Raw genomic sequence first — 11561 nt, forward strand, 5'->3', positions numbered from 1 at the left:
ACCAAATTATGAGGGTGCTTAATTCTACCAGAAGCCTCCAGAGCACTGTATTTTTAGAAGTCTGCCATGACAGCAGTAACTAAGCATACCCTCCAGGGCTTTGTAGCATGCCATTAAACATAACTCCAGAAGGCTCTAATAAGTAACAGCACTAGAAGAGTATTCTCTGCTGAACATTTTAGGACTTCAGGACCATTTTAAGACATCAACATTTCTCAAGTACAAGATGCAAAGAGGTAACAAACCCCCTGGACTGCTTCAGATAAAACTTTATTAGCATCTTCCAGGAGGTTGATCCAGGGAATAAGCTTATCAGGATCAACAAGCAAACAACCATAGATGTAATCAACATATTCTCAGTGTTTAAGTGATGCAAATTCTCAGCCTTTTGCTTTTAGGGTACTTCTTACTGCCTCGGCTCCCACTGGATGGTATGACGTTGGCCATTTCTTCATACGTCTAGTCCTTTATTTCAAAGAAAATGTACAGGTCAGTGAAAGTCTGCAGGCTGAATACAGGGAGGGGTGACTGCCTGGTGGGAGAGTCATTACTCTGCAAGAGAGGAGAAAGAAAACGCTGAGCCAGAAGGGAATGGAATCACTCAGCAGATTATCAAAATGGCCAGGCCAATCCAAAGAAGAATAAATAAATAAAGTAGAAAGCTAAATGAGATGCCCTCAAATATGAGGGGAAGAGGGTGGCCCAGCATGGATATGGGAAGACTGCTGTAACTGCTTAGTCAACATATTGGGATCCTGCCTATGTATTACAATGGGCATTAAAAGAGAGAACTCTTCAGCAATTAGACTTTTATTTTTCCTGGAAAAGGACAATTTATTATGTTTTCTGCAACCTAATAAAATTAAATTGTAAACATACATAATAGAGAAAAATGTCCAACAAGATAATTTCTAACACAAGTCACATGCATTATTTGTAAAAGTACTGATGTACTCTGGTTTTAGAGAACAATTCTTTAACTACACTATTCATAGAGTCATAGAATGGTTTGGGTTGGAATGGACCTTAAAGCTCATCCAGTTCCAACCCCTTGCCATGGGCATGGCCACCTTCCACTAGATCAGGGTGCTCAAAGCCCCATCCAACCTGGCCTTGAACACTGCCAGGGATGGGGCAGCCACAACTTCTCTCAGCAACCTGTTCCAGTGTCTCACCACCCTCAAAGTAAAGAATTTATTCCTAATATCTAATCTAAATCTCCCCTCTGTCAGCTTAAAGCCATTCCCCCTTGTCCTGTCACTACATGCCCTTATAAAAAGTCCCTCTCCAGATTTCTTGAAGGTCCCCTTTAGGTATTGGAAGACTACTGGAAAGTCTCCCCACAGCCTTGCCTTCTCAGGGCGAGATAGGATAGGATACTTCCCCCAACATTTATAAATTTCATACTAAAAAGATAGTGCTAAGCTTTTCTAAAACATATTCAGCAAATATTAAGATCACAATAAACCTTAAGACACTTTGTCCAATGTCCTTAATGTTGAACAACACAAGGAAAGAAAAAAAAAAAAACAAAAAACCAGAACAACAGTGAGACTCTCCATTCAAACCCATTGACAGGATGAAAACTGAAATAGAGATCTGAGTGTGTAAGGAGCTCAGTTAAAGGCTGGTAACACCATCTATGGAGGACACTCCTACAAAACAATGCAAAAGGCTTGCTTCAGAGCAGTAGGTCCCACAGACACTCCCTCGCTATTCAAAGCGCCAGCCATGTACACATCTTGTCTGGCATCTTCAGCAATGTCACTCAACTCCAAGCACCACCAGATACGTTACCCCTTACTGAACATCTATCATCTCCATCGATTCGTACCTCCTTTCACGGCTGATTACTTTAAGCTAGCCACCTCTGAGCACTTGTACCTACTTGCAGTCCAGAATCAATCTCCAGACTGTGTGGAAATACACTGACAATGAGTGAGCCAATTAGATCAAGGAGGAAGCTGTTCAGAGTGAAACAATGTGGATGGCAGAAGTTCCTTGTGCTTCATTCAGTGGACTCAAGCAGTCCCTATTCAGCAATTTTCCATGCAGTAATCCAGTCATAGTATTTGAGGACAAAAAATGTATCTGACTAAAAGGACAGAAATAAACTAAACCATATCTTGAAAGGACTTTCTGATCATTAAAATTCAAAATTTTCTGTGTGCATTCTGAACAAATAAGGTTCTCTCCTTTTAGGTATGCTGTCAAACATCTCCAGGAGGCTTCAAGCCAGATTACTCACCAATGTGATTATTTTTTTCCATTAACTATTTCCAAACAATGTGCATTCCTAACAAAGCATTTCCTAATACAGCATTCCCCAAGTCTTTTTTATTACTATTATTTAATAAAATTAATCCTTTCTCTTTTCATATTTCAATGCTCATAAGTACAAACAATTTGATATATATGAAGTCACTCTATTTCAACAATTCCTGGGATTTGGGGATTTTTATTTGGGGATTTAATTCTATTTTTTTTTAAACTATCTGCCAAATGATAATGAGGATGTACTGACTTCCAAATTCTTCCCTTGGCTCAATACATGAGTCATGGGAAGTGAAAATCCCTCCTCTTACCAACCCTAGGGCAGGGATTTAAGGAATGAAACATCAACTAATCCCTTCCATCTTAACTAACAGTGGCCCAGTGCAATGCTTAGTGAAGGAAAAAAATTGCCAGAAACTGTCCTCAAGTCTCTGTTGTTCACATGTATCTTGAAATGAACACAGGGAACATCACAAAAAGTCCATCCTGTATCCTTCTTTAAGAAGACTCAGCTTAATCTTTCTTTGCAGTACAAGGTGTCACCATCCTGCTCCCAGTTTCAGAAGGAACAGCAGCTTTGATACTGTATTCTGTTAAACTTTCCCTTGCAAATCCTAAGAATACAAAAGAATAACCCACGAGAAAGCAATGTCATGAGAAATGAGGTAAGTGGAACAATTAATAATGAAACAGTGAAATGAACAGCTTTGAACTGAACAATGGAATGAAATGTCGCAAAACCAAACTGGGGAAAGGAAGTAAACTGGTTGTTTCCCCAAGCTACTGAATTACAGTGCTCAGAGGACTGTCAACAGTTCCACTAACAACTGCAAGATCTTTGAAAAAATTGGTATTTCCGGTCCCTATCTGTTAAAATATTAGACTATGCTGTGGCAATGCTCAGTGACATTATGGTTCAATCACAAAGCCCACCCAGACACTCTTCGATATCAGCAAGGACCATTGAAATTGCTTCTGTGCCCCTTAAGCTCTGTAGCATCAGTACTAAACCTGCCAAGACTCTCCCTAAGTCACGCTGAGTATGGTAGAGAAAGTTCTGGAGAGATGGGACTTTCCTTATGGCTTTTGAGGGTTGTGGTCTGCAGACTCAACAGGCCTTGTGTGAAAAAAGCCTCATTTTTACTAGTTAATTACTACTTAATTCAAGCCACTATAAAACAAAATGCAAACAAGTATTTGCAATAGCCTCTTATTTAAAAGAGACAGCACAGTTGTGTTTTACCAAAGACACATATGAAAAAGTGAAAGAAAAATCTAAACTGAACCTGCTTATACTAAGGTTATATCATAAAGGCTTCTCTTTCCTCACTGTTAATGCCAGTTCCTACCCGACACAACTGTTGTCAATGTTTTGGTTGCATTTGTGGCTTCTCTTCTTCAGCAGGTAACATAAATGTACATCAGAACAATACAAAAAACAAGCAGGCACGTAATCGTATGAAACATATTAGCAGCCCTTGCCCAGGATTGAACAGGACTGTTATTAACACGCTGGAGTTGCTTATCTCCAGTCTCCACATTTTATGCATGAAATCAACAGGCAGCAGAATCATCAATAAATGATCTTTCTTCTTTCATTGTGTAGGTCAAATTCTTCATTAGTTTAATAAAACTTCTAAGCTTCTGGTATTATTATGCCAAGGGTAAACATCTCATTTTGTCAAAATACGATTGATCATAGGTAATTCAAAACTTCAGAACCTGGCTGCCAGGAAAATACTGATAAGGAATAAAACCACATCGTTTCACCCTTTCTTATTGAAGGAAAAAAACCCACCAACCTCTCAGTAAAGCTTCCACAGTTCTCTCAACAAGGTAAAGTTCCATTAAAAATGTCTCCACTTATAAACCTTGTTAAAACAATACTTTTCAATCTACACCCTTGCTCTGCTATCACCATCTCATAGCTGTACTGATGCAACTATAAACCAAAATGCAGCTTCCCACGTCTTTTTACTTTTCAGTGGTCCAATTCACAGTTGCATAAGCATAACCAAGAGGTGAAGAATAAGCATCCAGTAGAAGCCATAAACCTTTAAGTCATCCACTGCAAAACAAATCAATACAAAACCCATAGGGACCTACTTAGCAAACCTTACTCTGTGAGCCATCAATGAAAAAAATGGCAGCAGATGCTACACAAACTGAAGATGCTCATCGTCCTGGCTTTTCAGAAGAACAGGAAGAAGTCTAAATAGTAATTCCGGGTTAGAGAGCAGCACCAACATCCTTTATTTCAAGCACTGTTTTTAATTGCCATTCCTCTGCACAAAAGGATCACACTGATGACTTAAATCCCTTCTGACATAAATCTATGATATACACAACTACTGTGAGGCGCAACTTTAAAACATCCAGCCAAAACTGGCTCGCTCTTCATTATGAACACCAAGCTAGACTTCTTTGCTCCCAAGTTTCTAAACTGAGATGTGGCTTAATAATCACAAAAATATCTGAAACAAAGTATTTGTTTCAAGAACAGTTCCTAAACCAGCCTCCCCATGATCACAAGCTCTGTAAGATGCAGAGAGGCAAAAGCAACTTCACTAAAATGACATGAAGTACCAACGTATGCAAGCAAAAGGTTCTGTAGCAGGCCCAATTTGTCCAGCGTAAGCCTCAGCACTATGAATTAATAGGAGAATGTGCATCTTATAGAAGCTTCTTCTGTTCTTCCACTTATTTTCAAATGTCTGTCTTCAGTATTTGGGATCGCTCCTTTCTCTTCACCTCTTGCCCATTCGCTCAGCAAACAAAGATACTGCTTCCTAGTAAAAAGCTTTAATTGCAGTATGAACTGAACTACTAGATTTTTAAACTTGTACTTTAAGTAAGGTGGCTTGATTCCAGCTTTTAATAACTGAAGAAAGAGACCAACTCATGTAACAAGTGATCTGGACAAGACACAGAAAGAAAACATGTCGCTCAGCTTGCCACAAGCTGCGTGCAGGAATGATGAAAGACAGGCAACGTGCAACAGAAATCGTACAATAGCTTACTTCTTTTCCTTTGCTTTGCATGGTCTGACAAGAAGTTTTGTGATATGCGGTGACTGGATTCAGAAACCCTTAAGAAAAATCTGTATGTGTTCACATGAAGAAGCATACACACATTAAAAAGAGCAAATTTCAGCTCACAGACAGAATCTGTTATCTTGCAAAAACGTTCAGAGAGCTATTCATTGAAAATGCCGCCTTTCTACCATGTCAACAGAGAAGTCATTTTCAGCTATCGAAAATGTTTTCCCTTGAAATGCTGTAACATTCCCATTCTCATCAGAAAAGCAAGGTAACGAATATGAATATTTTAAGGGCTCATAACATGGTCTAAAGAGAGCTCTTGCATCAATAACCCTGTATGTTAGGAGCAGGACTTGGCTTGCAAATAAATGTCTGGCAACAAAACTATTTCAGCTGGAACAGGTTTATATCACAAAACTGTTTATATCAGCAGTTTCTTTCATACACATAAGTAGCCATAAAATAACATTACAATACAATAATTACATGCCTATATTTCCATAATGATAGATAGCTTTATTTTTAATAATGTAATAGTACATTTAAAGGAGTTAGTAGATAACTCCTGTATACTTATGATAGAGCATATTAGGCAGATTCTGCAAGACATTCCAAGGAAGATACTCATCAGGGTATGACAAAGACCTGCTTGATCAATTATCTTTACAATTCATGATGGGACTGGGCCCAAGGGCAAAGACAACAAATACCAACTGCTTCATTCAGCTACTTGGATTAATGTGGAGCATAAGCAAAAAATATAAAATATCCAGGAGCAAATCATTTGCATTCAACATGACAGTTTCACCAGGGTGTTTGGTGAACAAAGCAGGAATTTGGGCATGTATTTGTACAACTGTTCAGTTGGCATTGTGTTCTGGCAGAGTAAGCAGCCTGGTCTAAAACTTGTGTGAACATCCTAATAACCTGAGTAACGTTACTAGGACACTCAGCTCCAAATTGGGGTAGAGTTAAACTGATCTCCTGTTTCAGACAAACAGAACTCAGAGTAGGAATCAGTGTATTTTTACTAGCAACCAATGAATGAATTTAAACCCTGTCATGCCAGACTAAGTCCATGCCTGAAAATAGTACAAGCATATTCAGCTAAACTGAGTAAGTTCTTCATGCCTGGACTCATCTGAGTTCTGAAAGCAAAGGCAATAAAGCGGCAGACAAAATTGTCAGTGTGACAACTTAATATTAACCAAGTCTCAGTACCACAATGTACTGTTTATATCCATGATACATCTGATGCTGAGAAAGTTACTCAAAACATGGAGCAAGTCAGTGGTAGAACCTGAAATTAAAGACTCAATGATTTTGGTGACCCATACACAAAAATACAGCCCACAGCAGCTATATCAAGTAGCATTTCCCAACTCATCTGAGGCACCTGCCTAAAAGGTTATCAACTTACAGCTAATGACAGAAAGGACTGCAATACTTCCTCCTTACTGCCACAGACCCCTGAATGTATCACTGGCTCATAAAAATGACATGAGGTAGTGAACAAGGAGAAATGAAGTGAAAGCTCCAGGAATTCTTATTCTTGATCCTGAAAATTGTAGCAAACGCATTGGGCATGTGACAAGAGTACCCCTCTGCCAGATCTACACAAGCAGACACACTAAATGCTTTCAGACAGCCATCAAGATTATCCAAGCCATTAATGAAAATATTCAGAGCAAAAGGAAATTACTTTTTTTGACCTATGTTGGTTAAAACAGATGAGTGGATTGGACTCTTTCAGTTTTTTAATAAGATTTACAAGCCATGACAGCATAGCAAGGGATAACTGACAAGGTTACCTCTCAGCTGGTCACACTACATTTTATGCGTAAACAAGTGTTTATGCATATAAAAACCTGCTTTTACTATACAAGCTTGGGAAGAAAGCACGAGCTCCAACGCTCAGTTTGGAGCCTTAAAGTAGCAGCTGAAGTGGCCAACACTGTACATAAGATGGCAATGATAACACCAGAGCTATGTCTGAAGAAAATAATGGCTGTAGACATGTTCAGATACTAGCAATAATTTCGCATTAATTCAGATGATTCTTTGAGGAACAGACATAATGCTAAATAAGCATGGGAAAGGTTGGCAGTGCCATGGCACCATCAGACCAAAGCCAGTTTATTGATCTTGTTATGATGTACTCCACTTGTAAACAAAACTGATGAATAGATGTCTTCCCACTCCAATTAAGAGAAGCAAGAACGACAGTTGTTAAAAAGTAGGAAAGAACCAGATCAATAGAATAGAAATGTTGCAAACAAAAGATGCCTGGCTCTTCTGCAGAAGATCATGACTAATTTGCTCTTCTCTCTTCATGAGAGTACAATATGGGATTAGACAAATGCTCGTAAATTAAGCTACCAATAAAAACAGAGAGGAAAGCACATTGGCCATAAGAACAAACCACTGTCACATTTACTTAGGTTACGCATTTCAGTCCTCTCATGGTTTTTAGATCATTACCACATGATGGCCTACATATATAAAAGACGCATAAAAGCATATGCTACTTAAATATTTAGAGAAACTCATTAAATGATGTTTTGCATCACAAATAACATGCTTTCAGAAAGCAGCAAGTAGACAAAGTCTTCTCAAGCTCCAACTAAACCAACTTCCAAAAGTTTTCTGACGTGATAGCAAGATGTCATACCATGTGTGCCAGATGATTCCTATAGTAAAATCTGTGTACAGTACAGTAGTACACACACACATGCACACACACGAGAGAGCATAATATGAACAAGAATGACAAGAAAGTATAAGAAAAAAGCAAATCCATTCAGGTAAACAAGCACTTTCCTTAAAATAGATTTACCTGAGACTCCAATTCTCCTAATTTACGCTTCCTGGCATGAAGAGCTTTACTTGGAAAAGCCCAGAAATAATTGGAAGTTCCAATTCTATCAGTGTCCACCATGCCATCATCAACTAAGCTCTGCAGAATCTCTTTCACTGACATCGAGGCTAATAAAAGCAAAAATATTAAATTAGAAATTCATAGCATCTAAACTACAGAAAATTATGCAAACCCTAAGTTTACAATAATCTGCATGAATATTTTACTCAGCATCGGTTAGCTGGAAGATTTCAAGAGGACACCATGCCTGATGCTTCACTTGAAGGGATAAATCTCAGATCAGCAGTTTATACATCAAGGCTGCTACTCGGTACAGTCTGCTACCAGATGTTTGTAAAACGCCACTCATGAGTATCATAAGACATACATGCATATTACAGTACAAACCATAACAAACTCATGAGAGGGTATTTGAGAAGTTATCTTGCAATCTTAATTCCAACATGGATTAATTTACAATTTCTTGATTAGGAGTGCAATTACATTTCACTTCGTAATGCCTATCAAAGCATTTAACAGCAGCAGAGGCACCAAAGCCATCTGTCTATAAACTCAGGAGAAGCAGATCTTACTTTTGATTATAGTCAGCTCCAATACAAAAAGTGAACTGCAGTCAAAGGATCCAAAACATTTCTGAACGCAATTGTTCATTTTCTAGCAAATGTGTGGTATAACTCACCACTTTAAGAATTGTGTCTGTTCCAAGTAATTGTTATTATACTCAAGCACTGCAGACATAAAGACTTTTGAGCTACTTTATGGTTTTCAGTGTCTGACTTTCAAGTCTAAAGGGGATCTCAGATCAGAAACACCCAATCTTTTGGAAGCTACAGGTTGGATGCCAGCATGGGGGCATTTTCACAGCCCAGACATTGCTCTTTCCAGAGTAACTGGGGTCTAGGGTGAATGGCTAAATGCCTCTATATACAGAGGCAGGATGAATGTGGACTATTAAAATGTGTTGATGGTTTTAGAAACTCTACATTCCAGATTTTTTAATACGACATTCCATTGCTTGTATTTACTGTTTTGCATCCTCTTCCTGCAAATTATGATTAAATATATGCATTGACAAACCAATCAAGACCACAGCACATCTCTTCAGAAGCTTGTCAGTGTCCCTCTTAGCTGAAGACATAACTGAAAAACGCTGCTTTGCAATATTCACATATGCCTGCAGTTCTTCCAAGAAGCTCATTTACTCTTGCAGTGCCATAAAGACATGCTAGTCAAGGACAGTGGCAACTACACAAACTTTATGCCTTGCACCCTTTTGTTAATGAGCACAGAAGGAAGCGGAATGAGGAACATATAAAACACTTCAACAGCACAAGATAAACCCTTCTGGACCTAATCCTAAACCAATGGATCTCATCAGGAAGACTTTCACTGAAAGACAACCTCTTTCCATTTACAGCTGTCCAGCCATTTTCTGGGGGGAGAAAAGCTTATATGGCCTGTGTAAATCTGGACTAGCATTTTAAGATATTTGTGACATTACAGACAGACATTTAAATCCTCTGTTCACTACCTGAGTGCACTGCAAGTCAGCCATCTCAGAGCCTAGGAAAAATCCCATCCCATTTAACATCAGTAAACTGAGATAGCAGTATGCTGTTCATGCCACTTTTAAACCTACAGCCCTGCCATTGACAGGTCTCCCTTTCTAGCTATTTTTCCCCATTACAATCACAAACCTAAGATTGTAGCCAAGAAAGTTTACACTGTATGACCTGTATGACTTACGAGAATTAAGTTTTGTAACACTTACTAATCCCTTTTTCTTTTGGAGCAATCTTCTCTATATCCTTCAACTGGAACACATCTTTCTGTGCAAAACATAAAAGACACTTTAGCTCCAAATGACAGCATCATCTAAGTCTGGGTGGGTTTTTTACACTAAATTGATGCAAAAAAAAAAAGCAAGTAGGAAATACATTCCATATTTATGTTTTGCTAGGGAAATAGGCTGCACATCCCTCAATAGACTTAGAACACTTATTAATTAAATAATTTTAAAAGACTATTATTGTAACAAGTCCTTTTCTGCTCTTTGGTGATCTCAAGTCACAGAACCACGGAATAGTTGAGGCTGAAAGGGACCACTATTCCTTGAAATGGGGATGGCGGTCATCCATCCCCATTCCAAATGGAAGTTGAGTCATCCAGCTCAACTTCCCTGCTCAAGCAGGGTCACCTAGGTCTTGTCTCTACTTAAGGCTGTAAACCTCTTAGAACAGACAGAGCACAGGTTACACTGTCAGCACCAGGTGCACCACATTGCTCAAGTACTCAGATACCACAGTGTTCTTTTTAATAGGTGAAATATTGTGAATCACCTATGTCACATTCTAATTCTATCTCTGCTTCTGGATCCCCTGGTTTCGTCTCACCAGTGACCTCTTCCAAGTCTCCTCATCTTTTCTACACTCAAATGTCTTCTTCCTCCTCCCACAAACTGCAGTGAGGTATTTCCTAATGTTCCTAATCCCTCTGATAGAACAAAGTCAGAATTAGAAAATTTGAATAGAGAGCACCTGAAGCATTTGGTATCACCTAAGCATCTGAATGCCTTGGCTCCGCCTGGGGATGAGGCACCTGATCAGAGGCTGTACAAATCAAGCTCTGTCCCTGTAATTTATACATTGGTGACACAGGGCATCAGTGAAATGCACAGCAGGATATACAGAGGTCATCTACAGCTAAGCTTCTTTCAGGACCTGTTTTCCCAACAACGTAAATATAGGAGAATTACAAGTTACTTACTGTTTCAAAGAAGATCTCCATCATGCGGGCTCTCTTCTCCTCAAAGCTCAAACCTTTTTTCTTGGACTAGAACAGGGTAAAAGAAACCAGCAAACCAATACATTCAGCAACCTGAATAATTAACATCTATTCAGAATTCAAATCTATTTACATCTAAGTTATATTTGCTGTCCTTTAAAATACTACACCACTAAGCCCAGACTTTCAGATAAACTACTTCTTCCCAAAGAATCATTACACCAAGCTAACACCTGCAGTCTAACAAACTGAGGGAACCTACACTGTAAATTTGGAGCTGACCTTTCACACAACCCAATCCAGCTCATGCCCCCATGTTTCTTGGCATACCAAGGCCAGGCTGGATGGGGCTTTGAGCAACCTGGTCTACTGGAAGGCGTCCCTACCTGTGACCTGTGGGTTGGAACTAGATGGTCTTTGAAGTCCCTTCCAATGTTACTAGTTTTAAAATGTATATTTATATCAAGGGTCAGCAACTCACCTAAATGTTTAATAGTCCTTAGAAAGATAAGAAGGAATATCTTTTGGGTTTGGGTTTTTTGTTTCAGGATTTTTTTTTGTTAGAGCTGTTATTTATCTTGTGA

General features: G+C 38.9%; 1 protein-coding gene across 2 annotated transcripts in view; it reads right to left on the bottom strand.

Annotated features, from left to right (window-relative positions):
- MND1 (meiotic nuclear divisions 1) overlaps positions 1-11027 on the bottom strand; it is a 39703-nt gene extending 28676 nt beyond the window's left edge. The window contains exons 1-3 of one of the 2 annotated variants that reach the window (XM_061476464.1): positions 10960-11025; positions 9965-10022; positions 8152-8300 (exon numbers count right to left, since the gene is read on the bottom strand). In XM_061476464.1, coding sequence (XP_061332448.1) covers positions 8152-8300; positions 9965-10022; positions 10960-10983 — 231 coding nt within the window. In that variant the 5' untranslated portion in view covers positions 10984-11025. Of the gene's footprint in view, positions 1-8151; positions 8301-9964; positions 10023-10959 lie in introns of both variants that reach the window. The other variant, XM_061476474.1, reaches the window with a different exon arrangement.
- Positions 11028-11561: the final 534 nt, after the last annotated feature.

This window comes from Pezoporus flaviventris, unplaced genomic scaffold (genome assembly GCF_033815535.1).
Source record: "Pezoporus flaviventris isolate CSIRO_AGI_PZ_B2104156 unplaced genomic scaffold, CSIRO_AGI_Pfla_v1 ptg000002l, whole genome shotgun sequence".
NCBI lineage: Eukaryota > Metazoa > Chordata > Aves > Psittaciformes > Psittacidae > Pezoporus > Pezoporus flaviventris.